This window comes from Calypte anna, chromosome 1, assembly GCF_003957555.1.
Source record: "Calypte anna isolate BGI_N300 chromosome 1, bCalAnn1_v1.p, whole genome shotgun sequence".
NCBI classification, from domain to species: domain Eukaryota; kingdom Metazoa; phylum Chordata; class Aves; order Apodiformes; family Trochilidae; genus Calypte; species Calypte anna.
Genome location: NC_044244.1, coordinates 148,249,293 through 148,269,327, shown reverse-complemented (window position 1 = coordinate 148,269,327; position 20,035 = coordinate 148,249,293). Strand labels below are relative to the sequence as shown.

The window sequence follows — 20,035 nt, the reverse complement described above, 5'->3', positions numbered from 1 at the left end:
GTTTAGGTGTTTGGATCACCCCGAAGCCTTTTGGGACCTTCTGGACAACCAGGGGCTCGCTTGTTCACTTGTTTTGTTATTCCAAAGAAAGGAGACTGAAATGTCCCTTTACATCACAGTTTTGTACATTTTCCTAATCCAGTGCTCTTCTGGAAAACTGTCACATCACAGTTGGTAAAGCAAATGCTGGTCCTATGAAACAAAATTCTATAGTACAGCATGTGATCCACATGGGGAGGCCTATTCCACCTTCCAGAAGGTTCTTTACTGCAGCAAGGTATCAGCCCTCATACCACAATGGACTACTTGGCACGCTCAGGATCGAAATTAGGTCAAAACAACACAAATAACCTGAAACAGAATCCCCCCCCCAAAAATACTGAAAACAAAACCTTTTGTAAAATAGTATCACTGAAGTGCTCCTGCTTGTACGGGTCACATTCTTTCCCCCTCAGTGCATTCAGACAACCAAAGAACCATTATGTTCAGCAAAGAGATCCTGCAAGTACTGAAAGGCACTGACATCAGAGACTTTAAACTAGCTGTGAATCCCATTGAGGAGGTATGACTCATCTCTGAGGTTTAAATTAGATTATCAACCAAGTGAAGCAGCACAGTAAATCTACAATAAAAGATGAATGCCTACAGGAAAATAATTTTTGCCCCTAGTGGCAGATGCCTGAACTTTAAATGATCTGAGACTAAGCTTTTTGCATAAGCCTTCCTGACAGAAAACAATTGGAATAATTTCTTTAGTTGGTCCAACTTTGCTCCATATGCCACATGGAAACAATATCTAAACCCTGTAAAAGAAAGTATATTGTCACTTCTAAACCAATTGAGGATCAAACAATTTACAGAAACCAAGACTTATTTTGCTGACAATTAAGCTCTATCACCAAGACTTGAGATTCAATGAAATTTGACAATTGTGAAGAAAGAGGCTTTTGTCTAAATAAGTCTGAAGCATTTGGAAGAATCAACAGAAAATCAGAAGACTGAATTAGATCGAAGTATCAGAGCCTTTGAGTACAGTCTGGAATTCACTAAGTAATATAACTGCCTTCCTTGCTCTGTTTCCTCACTGAATTGCTTTTGGTATTACAGCAGAAATAGGCATATAGCAAGAGGCAAATTTGGTCTGAGGAGCAAGTGTTGTACCTATGACACTTCCTCTAACAGAGTATTTATCTGTGTTCTGCTGGTCAAGCTTCATTACAAAGAACCAACATTCCCACTTTACAGATGAGATGAAAAATGAGTATGAATCACTGCTCTACACCAAATCTAAAGGATCTGAGGGGCCTTCAAAGTCTTTTCCTGCCATGCTGAAAGCCATCACATTTACTCAGTAGTAATTTTGACACAACGCAAAGAAGTTAGCAAATTCCATTTGATTCTAGTGGTGGAGTTCACAAGTTAGTATAATATTCTCACATCTCCTGATTGACTCAAAGGATGAATATATTATTCTCTTTTTCAGAGAAACATAATACTATTTCGTTCTCCTTCTGCCTGTTTAATTGAAAAATACCTAAGATTTCTAATACAAACACCACCATGCCTTCTTCAGAATTAATAAAAAGCAGTCAACAGACATTTGACCTCTTTGCATCTCATGAGAAGCACAAGCAACAGAAAAAACCCACAAAGCTATTACTAACCTAAGCAGTGTTCACTGGACAACATTTTAAGCTGAAATAAGATCACTTCAGAAACTTGTGAATTTGCATTTCATAAAACGATTATGTCTCTTTTAGAAGTACGTAATATTTATTTACTGCATGGCTAATACGGGAAAACAATGAAACCCTATTTTTCCATAGGAATGTTGCTATGTTTTAAGTAAATGAACACTTCTGGGAAGTGTTAGATTGGACATTTCTACTCTCAAACACTCAGCAGATGAAGAAAATCATCTGTATAAGCCCTCATAATCTTTGAGAAACACTTATTTCTGAACAATCACTTCTAAAAACTATTCCCTAAGCCTTTGGTAGTAGCTGAGCAACACTGGTTAGTAAATTTAGGTGCAGAAGAGTCTATTTTTTCTTATCTCAATTTAAAAATGTTTGGACTGTGTTTTCCATTTTTTCTGCTGGGGACTTTTGGGGGGTTTAAATGTAAGTCGCATTCAGTGGATGGCTTTGAATTCAGCATTAAACCATAGCTTAATTATGAAAAAAGATCATTGTCACTACATATTTGGAATATTAAAATTTGTCAGCTTAATAAAAACCTCAAGGCACTTTTTTCTCTCAAGTTTGGTTTTATTTTGAAAGCACTTCTTCGATAAGATTTCTTATTATTTGAACAAGTCTAGTATAACTAGAAAATACTGGGGAAAAAATATTCTCTCCATCTTGCTAGTTCAATAGAAAGAAAGCTGACACTTCCAAATCTAAAACCATCTATAATTCACAATTTTGGTGCTTTCAATTTGCAAAGGCTTTTGCAGATATCTTTTCTCCTAAATAGGCATTAAATATTTTTTTTCTACAACGGTAGGGAAACATTAGCAGAAAGGTAACTATTACCAACTCTTCCTTAAACCATTTTACCATTTTTATGTCAGGAAATACCAGAAATATTCTGGAAGGCTAACAGTAATTGTTTACTTTTGGCTGGTTGTTGAGACCAAGGGGAGGGAGAATTGTTCTTTTGAAAGGAGAGTGGGGAATGAAGGAAGGGAGAAAAGAAAGATGCACTATACTAACATCAGGCAAAGCATATGAGGTTTGTGTACATAAATATTAATATATACATTTATATATGCATGTGTCTACAGAAGAAGCAAATATTAAAATTATGGGTCATTCCTTTTTTACTTATTTAGTGGTAAATTCAAAATATTGAAGTCTTTAAGATACCCACCCTTTAAGCATACAGACAGCTTGGTACCATGAACCCCCCCACTGTAGTGGGTAGGAGAAACAGCTCTTCTGCAGCAAGATTTAGAGCAAAAGCCTAACACAGGTGCTCTCTGTCATGACCTGAAAGAGCCTGCCTCTCTACCACATACCTAGTAAACCTAGGCTAATGTTAACCTTTGAAAATATCCTTCTTTACATAATCTTCAGACTGGAATCCTGAATGGCTAGAAAAGAGAAATTATCATGAAGAAATTCTGTTATTTTATGCCAGAAAACTGTATGCTTTACTCACTGAACTCTTAACCTCTGTTACCAAACGGATAATTTTACCATAACAAAGATGGCATGTGTACTTTATGCTTAAGAATAACTTAACCAAGAAAGTGCCATACTGTTAATTTGGTCTGAACAGGCACAGGAACACCTGCACTTTAGTTTGATTTTAGTTTCCCCTTTCATAAACTGAAAGAAAATTAGGCTCCTATCTCCTTAGCTGAGGCAAAGATTTACTCATGTTTATAGACTATAACAAAAACACAGGGTTCTTCATTAAGTTGCCCAACATTAAGGATATATTCCTCTGTTTCAGGGAGAGGGAAGAGAAAGCAAACATGAATGACAGACAGCAAGAGTACTTCTGAAATTGTTCATTATCCCATGTAATAAGAAGATCACTGCATATGAAACATTTCAGATTCTAAGCCAAATCTCTCTAAGTGAAGACTCATCACCTTCTCTCTAAACACCAGCATGACAGATTACAAACATGAAATAAGTGCACATGAAATAAGTGCACTGGAAGAAGAGATGAATGAGATAGTGTAAAGTTTATTAACAGCTTTAAATGTTCATATTTAAAAGAGGAAAAAAAACCCAAACCAACACTGAGCAAATGCCCCCAGCATCTAATCACTTACTGTCCTCTGGGCATATCCTAGAAAGGACTGGGTAGGAACAGTCTTCCTGTATAAGAAATTACTTTCAACATCTTAAAAACAGATGTAGGAAATTGTCTGAAAATTCAGACTGTCCTGTATCTATTTTGGGTTGTGAACATTCAAACTGATGAACTTGAAATTATGCTGAGAAATGAAGCCATGCGGGGACAAAAGAACACGTATTCCCAATGAAGGGAAGCTCACCACAAAGCAGAGGGTTTTTTCTTGCCTACGCACGAATTAGCAATATTCTGCATTGCATCATTTGCATATTAAACAGACAATAACTTCATTGAAAAAAACCAGGTCTACCACACACACAGAAATCTCATCTTATCTGATAAAAAGAAAACAGGAAGAGAAGAGTTAGGCCACCTATTCTCCACCCATTATACCTTAAAATTGCCAGCAATAATGTCCATGTTCCAAATCTTCACCTCCTCAGCTTCCCATGCACCTTCGAATTCCTCTGCCCCAAGACTTAGTCTGTGCCCCAAGACTAAGATATGCGACTAAAGATTTACGCTTGAAAGAGAGCAAGACAAATGCAGACCATGTAAAGGTCTGGGAGAGATGGAACAGTAGCATTCCCAGACACAGAAAGCAGAGGATAAACTCAGGTACACTGTGAAAAATAGTAAGGACCATTTCAGTGGATAGAAAAAACATGAAATTAAGAGAGTTTAACTGAACTCCACTATGAGTTTACACATAAGACATGATAAAAGCTTAAGTCTGACAATCACTAGTAACTTCAGTATTCTTTTTTAACTGGCAAATGAGGAAGGATGAGGGGATGCTACAGCTAGAAAACAAGTAGGTCAGAAGTAATTTTTAAGTCTCCGGTGCAGTGAAAAACCCAACATGAAAACAAACCCACCTCCTTAATATACACTTCTACTCTGAACCAAACAGCTGAGAACGAAGACTTTGACACCTTTCTTCCATACACCACGTCAGCTTGCTTTGCATGCTGGCTGGGAATACAATTTCCTTCTCAGCATTAGGTGAAAAATGGCTACAGCAACCTCAGCTCCTCCAGACATTTCATAAATCTCCTCATTCCACACCATCAACTAAATGTTTTGCTCAAGCTGAAGTCAAAAGCTATGGTAACAAAATATGCACATGGGAACCATCTAAGAAAATGTTCAAGAAGAACCCAAATGAAAACTACAGCAAATCTCCATGAACCTGAAGTTTCAAGCTACCTATGTCAAGGTTGCCACAAGCAATAATTGCCTGTCACGTATTACAGGACTATTGTTCAGTTATAGAAGAAACAAACAAAAAGTTCCTCATATGCTTGATGCTATTTTAAAATGCTTTATAAAGCTCTCTTAGGACTGGCAGCTGTCAACCTTTACAGCTTGCCATAATGGTGCCTCCTTAAAGGAACATTATCTTGCATAAAATTATGTCAGAAATCAAAATCTGAAGGACATCCTACATATATATTCACCTGAATACATAACAAAGATCCTCTGATAAAGTACCTACTGATTCTGACAGTAAAAAGAGAACACTTGAGCAAGACAGGGTAGAAGCAAACAAGCAATTCCATTTTGTATTATTCACAAATATCTTAGTAATTCCCTCTAGATAAAGTTTATTTTTTAAAACTGAACAGCACGCTACAGTCAAGCCCAATTCAACACCTCCACTTCCCTAGCTGTTGATTTCTGCCCTCCAGTTTTCAGTCCGGGTGCCAGAACAGGCAGATTCACATACAACATCCATTCTTTTCTAAAATAAAATTTAAATTTTGGATTGAGAAGCACCTTTTGTTTCCAAACACTCGCCAAGATCACCATAGGCACAAACTAATTTTCACTTGTTGCATAAGATGCAAGATGTTGGCAATCTGAAAAAAAAGCAAAACATCAACTAATTAATTCACCCAGATGCTGCAGTGCAGATTGCCTAGGATCACCTGGGAGAGACATTTCTGTGTAGTATAAAGCAGAAGAACAGTGCTAATGAAATGAGTTTGCACTGACTGACTTTTTCTTTTAATTTAGAGCCATTCAGATTTTTTTTTTCATTTAAAAAAAAGAAGTTTTTTCCCTGAAAATCTCACAGTGGTCTGTGTATGTGTATCCATAATAGAAAGCAATGAAAGATTATGGCACAAGGAAGAGCCAGGAGCCTGATGTGTGGAGCTTTCACCTGGGATAGGGGAGCCACGTGTTCAACATATGTGCTCTCACCATGTGCCTACTCATTATCTGCCCGGCTCTTCCATAAATTAATTTCTTTGGAAATACTTCTGCCTTGTTCCAAGGTGGAATGAAAGTGGCTTTTTCTAAGTTTTTCCTAATTTCTCAGAAATGCTAATTTTCCACCCAGAACAAGCATCCCTGAACAGAGGAAGTCCTAGTACACGCAACAGTCACAGCAGCAGCCAACAGCTTTCAGTCAGATTAAAAATAGCAAAAAAAGCACATATATTTAAACTAGTTATTATTAAAACAAAAAAAAAACCTTCCATCCTTCAGATTATCTGCAAAACCTCATTGGCAGCCGCATGATCTCAGCAAGACCCTCTTTTAAGCCCCTTGCAGTTTTTCCAGCAATATTACTGCTGTCTCCCCCCCTGTTTTCAAGTGTCTCCAACCAATGTTTCCTTTCTCCTTGCCACAGATCTTGCCAGCCTGCCATTGAGTGAGACTAAAACGTAACTCCATTTTTACTTTCCTGCTGCACTTGAGGGGGAAGGCATGCCCCTGAATGGCTTCTCTCTTAAAGTCAATACTTGTAATTAGGTTTTTCTGTCTTGGTTAACTCCTCCGAGCCTCCTTTTTGCTTGGCTGCAGTGGGGTGAGAGCAGCTCTCTCCGTGGTTGCAAATGAAAAAAATACTTTTCAATATCTAGGCAGGTCAGCATATGGTCAGAAATGAGTTTCACAGCAGGCCGTTTTCCTCACCAGGGGCTCTCAGTGTGAAGAAGATAGAAAAATCTCTGTGAAGGGACGTGAAATCTTGTGCCAGAGAAGCGGGAGACTGCAGCTTGGAAGTGGTTGTCAGTACAAGCTTCACGCTACTTCCCTATCAAATAACAGCCCATCCTGTCCCCTCCTACAAACAGCTTTCCCACAAACCTTTTAATTTTATCTCCCATATTATGCGTAAAAAGGGTGAGCACTGACTCAGTGAGCTGAAAATGTAATGGGCTTGTCTCATCAGTTTACGGCCAAGTTTCATTCACTTATTATTGTAGGAAAAAATAGGATAGAGTTGAGTTATGCCGATAGATAACAAACGTAAACATAACTCCGGAGTACTATTTAACTAACTTTAAAGACTACTCCTATAGCAATCAACTTTATAGGGTTCCTGACAGAATCATAATGGTGATAATACACATGGAAGTGTCAGGCTATTTAAACTCTTAACAAAAGCCATGATAATACTAACAGTAAATGAGTAACTCCCACAAAATATCATTTAATAACCACGCCCTGATAAGGTTTATAGTACATATCGCCATTGTTATAAGAAGAAACATTAAAGTTTTTTGTTGTGTTTTGTTTGTTTTTTTTTTAAACACATGTAGCAACCTAACAGGTTTTAATTACCACACCTACTTCAGTGACTAGCTGTTCCACTCAAACACCCAAACATAATATTTACAACATTGTGGGGTTGTTAAGGATCTCGATGATTGATGGAACCTATTGTGTTACCATCTTAATAACAACAAATGCAAGCGATTACCAACACGGAAGAGAGAATCTGTGTTTTTCTTTTATAACAAAAGGCTGTCCTATAGGGACTTCTTTTCAACATAAACTAACAAACCTGTGCACACGTGATCACACTTTAGAGCTTGGCACGGAGAGTGAAAAACAAAGCCTCTCCTGCTTTAAGGACAATCAATTTATTATATTTTTTTTTTGTATTAGCTTAAGAGAACATGAAAGCTGTCAAAAGAGCTGGTAGTTTTTCACAATCCCACAGAATTCATCTTGACCACAAGGAAATATCTGAAAACTGCATCAGAAAGATAGCATAGATCTTGTTTCCGAAAAAAAAGAAAGCAATTGAGTCACAGAGTTAAATAGGAATACAATACATTTTCTGGCATCACTACTGAATATTTATATCAGTGATGAATGAGACTACAAACGAAATATTTTAACATGAAGCTCTGCCTTGTTAACTGCATGATATGCCAAAACACCACCTACTGTAAATCACAGGGTTTAAAGACCAGTATTTCTTGTTTAAACATGCTACTTGTTCAGCAGAATCACTTGTGTGAACAAGCATACATTAATGTATACTAACTAGAGCAGTTTCAGTATCCAACTGATAGAGTATAATTTAACAACCTCATTATCAGCATTGTAATTTTCAGACTGCTGAAATATCATATTTGTTGCAAATATTATATGGTTTAAACACTGACAACATTGCCCATTTGATGCTTCTGTCAGATAAAATGCAGATAGGCACTTGTGCATTGATGAACATGCTTTTAATCCTATAAAAAAACTTTGTCTCTCAAATTATAGGTGTTTCAACACTTGATTTATGAACACCATAATTAAAATCCTTATGCCTTAAAGAAAAACAAACTCTTCATTATAACAACAGCTTTCTTTCACTTGTTTTATCTTTTAATTTTCGGAGTTTGCTTTTATATGCTGCTATTAGTTATCAGCTCAGCATGGCATTTCTGGCTGCAAAGACAGAAGAATATTTCTCTTTATAACCTGGTCAAACCTCAGACTCTAAGCACCCAAAGGAATCAGTGTTTATTTACAGCCTCCACAAAGCATTTGTGGGGAAAAGAAGAATTCTGCTAATTGAACAGGTAGAGGAAACCCATCATACAATTCAATGCTTTCTATTCCTAGGAAGGCCAGAAAGGCTGGCATGTCTCCCAAAATATTTCTCCTTCTTCCATGAACTGTCAGAACCAGGAGTTTGGACAGAGGCAATTAAAAATAAAAAATCTAAATGCATACAGAATGTGTGGGGTTTTTTGTAGTGCTTCTGGTTCAATTTTAATTTTAGACAGGTCTCTGGAAGGAAGATATTCCTATTTTATCTGAACAAATTCATGCATACTGTTCATCCATTCATTTTTACAGCACCCATCAGGTTTCAGTGTCCTAAACTCAATGCAATTAAAAATTACAGGTAACCTCCACTAAAACCACCATTACTGAAAGTGATGCATTTACACATTAGTACACTTTCTCTAAAGAAATCTCTGTTCCCAAATCCCAGAAAAGAACAATTCCTTTACAAGCTAAGCAAGTAATCTTGAATCAAATCCTGAAGCCTGTCAAAACTAGGAGCTCCTAAACTATCTATAAGAAACTGATTTCAAAAGACAGAGCTCCCACTTCAAGTCATTGCTGCTCAATTCTCTGTTCCTTTTATCTAACTTTCTACCAAAATTGTTTGAAACACTACAAATACCTTGAAAAAGAAATTAAATGGAGTAATGGCTCAAGAAGGGGTCCTTGATGCATTACCCTATGTAGAGTTATACAACTTTTGGGCACCAACTACAAAGCCAACAAAGTTCCTCAATTCAGCATTATATGAAGCTGAAAAGCTTACTGTATAAAAGATTACAAGAAAATATTACACTTGCAGATAATGAGGACAACTGAACAGAACCTCTGTGTGGAGGCTGAAATTTCACCCCTCAAACATAATCTCTAAAAACATAACAGATAAATTTTATTATCCCTTTAACAAGCTGTTGCAATGTTACACTGGGATAAAACAGATCATGCTGCCCTCTTGTGCTAGATGTGCACAGAAATCAACCCCTTCATTCCTGCAAGTGACACACGAAGAGGAATATATAAAGCGTTCACTATGAAGTAGAAAACGTCCATGTTTTCCTCCTTGCACATACATTGACATGCATGCAATTCCCTACTGGGATACGGAGAGAAGAGCAAGCAAAGTTCCTAAACAGCAAAACTGTAAACTCCAAAAATAAACAATTTCTGTCAACAAATGTAGACAAGTCAGATAAATCCTAAAATACAACCACTTAATCTGTAACTTCCCATCAAGCTTTCACTGTAGCTGTTTAAGTGATGCTGTATGGGTATCTGTTGATAAATTTGAATTTCAGTCATAAATATCTGATCATTCATTCTGAATGCTGGATAACGCAATAAGCTTTAGTCACTTAGGATTATCAGATCAGTAGGGCTAGCCTGAGTGATAAGAAAGAGACAGACATTTATTAATAAGGTTCTTCCAATGCAAAACATACTTAGAGCAGTAACATCTATTTTTAGATACATGCCAAATTACAGAAAGGTGATATCTGTGTACATACAAACACCGGGGAGAAAGGAAAGGTGTCCTCATACTTCTCTTCTGCCTCTGCTGTGTAATCCAGGTTCCACAAAAACATTTAAATTCTTATATTATCTGGATAAGATGCTCGTTACCATTCTCTTCAGAACCTTGCCCTCCCCATATACTGCTAATACAATCTGTAAAGAGAAATCCTGGGCTTATGCCTAAACTGATTCACAAAGCCTAATTTTTAAAGGAATAAGTCATCTCATTTATTCACCACGACTGATTGGATCTACACTGTTGGGAGCTGACAGACATGTCAGGATTCACCACGTATTTCCATTTCCCTAATGTCGACTCCCTGATGCTGTGCATTATTCTGTTTCCCCAGCAAGAACTGTCCAGAGCTCAGGATGTGGATTTAAGTTTCTTTTCCTTCTTCCAGTCTGGACCATGGATTATCCTGCATTCAAAATGCCAACCCTCACATTTTTTAATTGCTGATTATTTTGGGATGACTAAAGCAATAAAAGTCAGTTGAACAATTCCTTCTGCTAGGGTCTTAGGCGACAACACAAATACTGAGAATAAACTGGGTGATTAAATAAGATATCTGACACTTCAACATCAGCTTTGCTAATATGAGTCATGATAACTAATAGTTTCATCTTGGCTAAATAAAGGGATATGATAACTAACAGTTTGGCTTGGAAAAGGAGCCTTTAGTATTTCAATGTCTTTTTCAGTATGTCTTTCATATTAAGGCATATTAAAAAAGAAAGAAAAAAGTAAGAAAAAAAGACCTACTTAAATCTAACTCAGTGCAAAAAAAAGTAGCATCTTAAGTTCTGAAAGATAAATATGAAGGAAAAAATATAAGACAATGAAACATGGATGTTAAAAACAGAATTTTAGAACTGCTACATGTTGCAGTTCTGGAGAAGAGCATCATCTCACATGTCATCTTTTCCTTTATCTTTTTTCTTTTTTCAAAAGATATATACATTGGGATAGCAGTACCTTTGCATGCTACCACGACCAAAAGAAAGATGAAGGGAAAAATACATGCACACTGAAGTTAATCTTCTATTATAAAATATCTGCTGATAAATAAAAACACATCTGGAAGTCAAAACAGCGTGTGAATATCAGTGATAGGCAGGTTTTATAGGCCTGTAGAGAGCACTGCTGATTTGAGCTTCACAGTATGTTACAAAGCCAACATTTACAGAACCTGATGTTTACTTTGTAGTTCTTACTTTGTAATGATGACCCAGGTTTATGGGTAGTCTTACAAGATGAGCATGTATTCCCTCAAAACACCAGTTAATGCCTATGCTGCACACAAGGTAAAAGCAAGAGAGCAAACAGGACAATCCTGCCTGTTAGACAATAAAATCCCATCACCACTGATTCCTTCTGATGCATGTGTTCTCACTAGCCCTCCACTAAACCTGTCTCCTGATCTTATGCTTTACAGCCACTGTCAAGGACTAGAAGTGAGGGCAGACAGACTCACAGTACAAACAGATCATGTAACAGTCTTAAAATTCTGGAGCTGTATTTTGGTTTTTTTTTTTAAAGGAGAAATTGTACACATTTCATTAATATCATGGACATGAAATTTTCTCCATGAGTTGTTTTTTTCCTGTGAATACTCTAATTTCTCTGAAACAATAAAATCATGCCTATGCACCCTTACAAAACTATGAGAACAAGTCTATGTTCCTTTTCCTTACTGGAGTGAAGACTATGTTTCCCACCTAAGTCTGTCTAGTAAACCAGTATCAGCCCACATCCCCTCCACCCTGTTCTTCACTCTTCTCCAGCTTCTCTTTTTTCTTTTGAAGAAGTCTGGATTACAGTTTTAAAGGGGATGCTCTATACATTTGTGCATTCTGGAAGGACAGTAAGTTACAGAGTTTCTCAAAACTTGGAACTACTACACGTTATTATTTCTCTTTTTTAAGGGCAAATAATTAGAATCATAAAATCAGCTGGGTTGAAAAGGACCTCTGAGATCATCAAGTCCAAGCCTTGACCCACTAACACTAATTGCTTGGGTTAAGCTTTGAAAGAAAAGCATAAGAAAGGCGTCCCCACAAAATGCATGCATATGTATCCAGCATGTGGAAGGTACCCATGTGTAAGTGGGTAAGAACAGCAATGCAACTATCAGGTACAACATCAAAGCCACAGGTATTTCATTTTTCTGTAGAATGCATTTGAAGAAAATAAGATCAAGCATCAAGAAGCTGTCAGCATTCTGACTTCCAAATTTAAAAGGACCACACTGTTAAATTTACAGATTTTAGCTAAAGAAAAACAACCCATAAATGTGCAAAATACTATAAAAATGTAATTGCCCAGAAACAGTACAGTTAACATAACGAATGAAGTACATCAAATATGAAGAGGTTTTTTACTATTAAACTTACCTATAGGATTTCTGTCAAAAAACAAGACAGGAGCCTTCAAAATAGACTGAAACATTTTGTTGTGCAATGTCTGACCAGAATTAACAAGAACTTGAAACATCAGAAGACTTCTTATTATGCCAAACAGTATAGTAGCCACTGTTAAACCTAAAAAAAAAAAAATAAAAAAACATGGCTAAAGCATGCATACAGATAAGGATCTTTCACAAGGAAGAGAATTTAAAAATGAATCTGAACTAAATTTTTGTTGACTTCTATATATAGCAGGAGTCCAAACTTAAGCCTAGAGAGTCAAGACTGAGCACAGTACGTAGATATATTGTTACTAGCTATGATTACTATCGTTTAAACAATTTCCCTTTTTCAGTTTCAAAGAAGTGGTACTTGATAGAAACGCAAGAAATGTCTGTTAACTCATGAAATAAATCTGTATTAAAATCTTCTCCATAACAGCTCTGCTAAGGGATTAATTTCACAGCACTATGTGTAAGCATGGCTTGCAGAGGTCATTGTGAAGATTCAGCATTTGCCAGCAGGTATTAACCAAGTAATATATACATGGCTGTTTAGAAACAACCATGAGTTATTCTCAATCATCAGCCCAAACCACTCATGCCATTCTTCCACTCATGAACCACATCAAATTATTTAAATTATGTGTATTTCCATAACACAATATTGGATACATCCCTTACACCATGTGAAATAGAGGCCCTACAGGGAATTGGTCTGCAGACTGTTTGTCTATCTTCTGGGCACACCTCCACTTACAACACAGTGGTGCTACCAGGCAAAAGATGGAAACAAAAAATGATGAGATTGCTGCTGCAACTCCTTGCTGGGTACAATCTCCACTGTGCCCAAATTCCAGCCAACGAAGGTGAACAGTGAAGGTGTTACCCTTACATTTGCCAGTGTTCCCAAGCTTCAGATGATCAGCTCCAGAAACTAAGTACAGCCACCATCAGCCCAGATGTTCAGACCTTGAGGACACCCTTCAGTTAGACCCTATCTATCAACATAAAACATTGCCTATTCTAAGGGCAAGTTAAAACCTGATGGAATTTGGGTACAGCTCTACTAACACTGGGGAAAAGTAAGGTTGTAAATTTTATGATGTATATAAGTCAATCAGATAATCCATTCTGTTTACTGCTGTATACTCCCAAGATGCAAGAAAAGTCATCATGATTTCATTTATCTGCATAGTTTATTGCCTGCATTAAACACAGCATAAAGCACAGAACATGCTGATGTGAAGCAGGAAAGCATATGGCTGGGATCAGAGCTTATTTGCCTTGTCCTGACTGCTGCATTCGAGGTTAGGTAAAAAAATAAAAAAACCTTGCCCATTGTAACTGCACGGACCCAAAAATGAAAACTAGGTTCTGCAAAAAGAGAGCAGAAGAGGTACTAGGCAGGAGGCTGAGGCAGAGCCCATGCCAAACAGCAGCTTGTGGGGACAGTGGAACTCACATTTCTGTACAACTCCACTCAGGCTTGGAAGCCACAGAAAATTGCTGATGTAACCCTTGCCAAATGAATAACCAGGAAAGAGCTAATGGATGGGGAAAAGGGAGAGGAATGAGACTTGAAAGCAAGTCCTTCATCCAGTTTGTCTCATGACAAAAGTTTTTACCTTCCCTTTTTACAATCTTACCACCTTAGTATGAGAGAGACAAGGATTCTTTGCATGTTCACTTCTAAGAAAAGGTGTGGAACAGTTCTGGCCAATGAGGTTTCCCACTAATAGAAATTTTACTCTTCTAAATCTTTGTCTCAAAGAAACGTGGAGGACTGGGAAGGAACTACCGTGGTGATTTTTGTTTTTTTCAAACAGACTCAGAAATAAAAATGTTAAATTATTTTGTACAGAAGCTATAGAAAAAAGTTACATTATTATGTACTACATATAAAACATACTACCTTTTTATAACTTTTTCAATTACAGTTACAATTTTGTGTAGGTAACTCAATGCTGTTTGTTCAACTACTGCAATATCTGACTGAACAGTCTGCACGCTTCAATATAAAAGTAACTTTTGCTGTTCTGCCATCTAAAACAAAATTTGCCTTTGAGGATAAAATTTTCCATATGTGGCTAGGGACATGCAGTCAGAGAAAGCCAAATTTGCCACACTAAATCATACTGAGCAGTCCACTGGAACAGCTCACAAAAGAAGACATTACCGAGAGAAAATAACAGCCAAGTTATCTGGCTCCTAAATTGTTGCTTCCCAGGCCAAGCACAATATTTTCTGTCAAGCACTTAGATCATATCGATTCCCCCCCCAAAAAAAGTTAAAACAAAAAAAACCCTTCTCCTATCTGCTCACCCATAAGAGTGAACTTCCAAATGTATTCAATGCATATTATTCTGGTACTCCACTTGTTTTCTCAGACCAGTCGTTTACATCTCCACCAAGAAATCATCATGGCACACAAAAATGTACATAACTAGAATTGGTAGATAGAGTCTGTGAGGGTATTTCTCAACAAGATTTTTCTATGCCCATTTTTATTACATTTCAGAGCAGTATCTCAAGATGTTTTAATGCTGGTATACAACGATCAATGCCCTTTGCTGGATATTAAGAGGCATGGCTACCTATTGAAATATACTGAAATGTTTTTTAACATCCTGCTTTGCATACCCATCTATGATGCTTTTTAAAAACTGGTACTTTTGTTATAGCACTTCAGAAGGAATGTAGCCATGAAACAGCACAGAATGAGGATCCATGTCTAATCCCTCTTGCCCATCCATATAATGACTGAAGAGTTAGCTCAGTGACCTATTTGTATAGACAATAACCACAACCTTACAGTTATTCACTTCCTGAATACCCAGTTCCTAGTTTACTTTCCAGTATCAGGCAAAGCAAATTAAGAGTCTGCATTCAACCTATTTCTTCTGTTAGATCTTTTAAAATTTTATTTATTCCAATTAACGTATTCACGAAGCAAGATTCAGGCTCCCAATCTGTTAAGACATTACTCAGTTACTTCTAGAAATCACATTTCACCACATTTCCATTACTTCACACCTCTCAAAACTGCTTAGCATGATAGGTCAGATGGTAAATAGTTCTTCAGATATACGCATGTGTGTTACCTGCATAAATTCCCAAGTAAAAGTTAAGGTCTAGATGTTCAGTCTCATTTGCTCCATTATTTCCATTTGTTGTGACATTCAACTTTTCTTGATGATTTGCCCTGTGGAAATGCATGCAGAAGATAACCACCATCAAATCACATTCTGCAAATATTCATGAGTATGTTTAACTCTTTCTAGATTCAACTCTGTTGATATCTTTAGCTGAAACAATCCCATGTACTGATGTTGTCATATATCACACTGTGAGTAGTAGCAATCACAGGCTACTTTTTGGCACATAGTTGTATTATTTTTTCCCCACACAAAATTAGTGGAGATCTGAAAAAGATTAAGCATATTCTGAGGTTTCCTAGAACAGGTTTCTTCCACCACCTGTACAACTCTAATTTCTATTACACAAACAGCACTTAACTGAAAAGGCAGAAATGACCAACCAATTATTTCCATCAACTTACCAGTAAGAAAGCCACCAATCTTGGAGCACATATGCCACCTTGAGTAAAAGAGAATCAAGAGAATACAAGAATCATCTTACAAAATGAAAAAAACATTAGAAAATTAAAATTTCCTTGCTATTCTTTCATGTTCTCTGGGAAAACATCACATATTCAGGAAAGCGTGCCATCCAGTCTTTCCAGATCAGCAGCAATTTGCAAAGCACATTAGAAGGTGCATTAGAACCCTCTACAAAGAAAGAAGTTACCTTAAATTACCTTCATGATAGCAAACTAAAGGAAAGCAATACACTTAAGCAAACAAAATATAGGAGCTCTTCCTAATGTATGTTAATTGCACATTAAAGAACTCATTTTTTCAGTCCCTAAATTTGCTACTAGAGATATTCTAAAATGTTTTTTGATTAACAAACTTTCTAATGTTACCAGTCCAGAAATGTGTGTTTACGGGAGATAATTACCAGAAATAAGGTTGAAGGAGGATGAGAGAGGAGAGGGAGGGAAAAACTCCTACTGCCACCTTCCTTCTGTGCTGAGAAGTGACTACAAACTTGTAACAGGGTTATTTATCTCAAAATACACCTCTGCTCACATGAATTTAACTTCTGGACCGTCTAATGCAGAGACCTCAGGTCTAATGCAGATCATGCTCAACTATTTTTCCAACAGTCTCAACTCAAGGACAAGCAAAAAGGAATTAACATGTTTAAGTATATAGAGTATTCTTTACTGCCAAGACCAATCATTTCCATGAAATGAATTTAAACTTTCTCAGCAGGAAACAGCAAAAGGCAATATGCTATCTTCACGCAGCTTCCTCTGCTCACCATTTCTTCCAGTAAGTTTCAAAATAATTTTCCCTGTTTAAAAATTATTTCACATACCTGCTACAGTCTGCATTACACACACTATTTGCCTATCCTCTTCCTCACTTTCTTTTTGTGCTGACCTGTGACCCCCCTTCTAGTCCTTCTCATAACCTGCACTTACCAATGGAGGAGCTTCTCTTCTAATGCTTATGTTGGACACTGTCCTCCCATACTCACACTATTTACCCTCCTTCAACTGGAAACACACTGATTGCTCAGATTTATTAAGGACTACTTTATAACCTTTTAATTTTGTTCTCCATCTCAAAGAATTTGACTGGCTTATAACTTCTGTGGCACAGTGTCTTAAATTTTATTAAAAGTATTAAAATGGTCAAAGCAAGGATCAGTGCAAGAGCTTTTATCACTTTACTTTGGTATTCAATGATGATATACAAAATTTCATGAATATACTACAAAATTATTAAATAACATATCCCCAATGTAGCTGAAACAGTAACAAGCATCCACTAGGTTAAAAAAAAAGACAAAAAGTAAGAAAGGCAAAAACAAAATACATTCGGTATTATTTGTTGCTCTTGACAACCTACCTACCTGTGCCAAAATATTGAATAATATAAGTACAAAAATCACAAAGTAGTTTGTTCCTGCACTGAAATATTTTCTGTAAACCTTGAAGTTTATTTTTCCTTCAGAACGACTCTCCTCTGGCACTGCAGCCACTGCATTTTCAGCCTGAAAAAAACCAAAAGAAAACCAAAAAATGAAACAAAAATCCCCAAAAGAAACAAAAAAAGACAATCAACCTCACAGTTATAGATTCAGACTAAGCTACTTGAAAAAGTCATGGCTCAGAATTAGCAAACAATTAAATAAGGAGACAAGTGATTACACATAGATAAACTTCAACTATCAGAATGATAGCTTTGATTTAAAAGAATTAGTGGACCAATACTGAAAAATCGACTCTGCAAAACAACACTGTGAGGATTTCATTTTGCATTGCATCACAGTAGGTAACTTGACTTCATTTGCAGCCAAAAATATCTAATCTAATTCATTGCTAAATCAATTTTTTCTCTTATTATGCACTACATTCAGTAATAACAGCTCTGGTAACTAAGTCCTTGACCTAGGAAAGATTCTGTTTTCAGAATGCAAGTGTGCTTAATATTTCCTTTTCAGAAAAGTGCTTAAAGGAAACACTCTTCTGCAAGTAAGCACCAAAATCAAATCAATCAACATATGCCTAGATTAACAAATTACCCATTAAGTTCTAATCACCTCCCTGTAAGTACCAACAAAGCATCTGTTAATAGGGAAAACAAGTAAAGACAAATGAGAAAATCGTATTAAGCAAACACTGGATGGGGGACACTGAAAGACAGAAAAGGAAAAAATGAGACAGCAACAAAGAAGGTAAAAGAACGACTCAGATTAACAAAATTTTGGGTTTTTTTTTTTTTATTTCATGGTATATGTGATAGAAAAACTAGTGCCAGTTCAGTGGAACACATAACACTTGATTTTGTTGTCAGTAGACATGGCTGTACAAGAGCAGTGGAATAACCAGACCTGACTCAGATGTGAAAGGAGAAATCCCACCTACTCACCTATAAAAGAAGAGAAGCCTATCTTGTTTTTTTTTTTATTTCTGCAGCCCAGGACCCCATTCAGCAGTTCTAATGCTGTTAAAAGTCTGGCATGCCGTAGTGGATTTAATACTGAAGTCACCACTGGGATATTAATTGTATCAGTTAAGTTTACTGGTTTACTGCTTTTGGGCATAAAACCATTCCTCCAAAACAGTATGAAAACCAAAAGTCTGTAGTTTTGGGGTGGTTTCTTTTGTTTTTAATCTCACTGCTTTTTATAGCAGAAGAGAAATAATATATACCCACAGCATAAAGGTGACAATCATCAGGGACACACAAGGATTACTTGTTCCAGGTGTGCTAGAGGGCTAGAGGGTTCTTGTGCTGTTTTGCATGACTGCAAACACACCAGCAGAAGGCCATCCCTGGTACAGAAACCTTATGGCTGCTTTTGCACTGTGCAGATCAGGAGATAAGAAGGCACGGGGAAAATCAAGCTGGCACCATATAAAAGCTGTTTTCACCAGAGCAATCCAGTGGTGCCCCAAGGTTACACCCTCAGGGCCAGCTCAAGATCATGTGGGTATGTTAATGGCAGCCATGCAAACACATAAAACCTACCCAAAAACACTAGTATGGGCCTTTTAAAGCACTGCTGTCAGAGAAGATGAAGGGAGCACGGTACGGTGTCTCTGGACACTTAGAAGAATGCTTCCTGCATCCAGCAGAGCCTGAAAAAGCTCACTCTGCTGGGTTTGAACAGAACAAAACAGAGCTGTGGGATGCCTTCTGCAGCCCAGGTGCCAGGACTACCAGCCAGGTACCAGTGCCCAGCAGACCCACCACGAGTGCTAATGCAAGCCCTGAAATTGAATTGCAGCAGGAAAAGCCCTTATCGACGCTCAAGTTAAAAACCAGCCAGACAAGAACTGAGACATATCTATCCTTTGAGCACTTACAGGTGGTTTTTCCACTGCTCCATCTTTCTGTGAATGGACAGAAGAATCCTGGGACCAGACAGAGGACTCTGAGAAGGTTCGGTTCCGGGCAGACTTCAGGTTGGGGGTTCCTGGAGCTGACGACAGCTGTTCTACCTCCTCATCTTTTTTCAAAAGGGAAGCAAAGTCGATGCCAGACTTCAGGAACTCTGAATAGGTACCTTTCCCCACCATTTTACCCTACAATTAATATAAGCTTTGATTATCTTCATTATACTCTTTCTGTAAAGCACAATTTGTCCTATTTATCCTTGGCTGCCTCTGGGGTTCTGCAGCTGCTGAGCACAAATCCCACTGCAGTAACTGAGCTGAAGCCTCTGTCATCGGTTCCTGATTCAGAAGAGCAGACACGAGCTCTTCAGCCTCTAACCAGTCCCTTCCCAGCAGCTATCCAGGCCAAGGATCATACTAACAGGATGACAAAAGTCCCAGTTACAGCCAGGTGAGAACTGCCTTCTCCAAGAAGGTCCAGGAGACAGCCATGCAGCTTTAGGACAAGCTATATAAC

At 37.4% G+C, this 20,035-nt stretch overlaps 1 protein-coding gene across 1 annotated transcript in view; it reads right to left on the bottom strand.

Moving 5' to 3' along the window:
* ABCC4 (ATP binding cassette subfamily C member 4) overlaps positions 1–20,035 on the bottom strand; it is a 145,875-nt gene that overhangs the window by 77,098 nt on the left and 48,742 nt on the right. Inside the window, 5 exon segments of the mRNA XM_030460300.1 lie at positions 12,532–12,678; positions 15,647–15,747; positions 16,105–16,142; positions 17,529–17,669; positions 19,489–19,707. Coding sequence (XP_030316160.1) covers positions 12,532–12,678; positions 15,647–15,747; positions 16,105–16,142; positions 17,529–17,669; positions 19,489–19,707 — 646 coding nt within the window.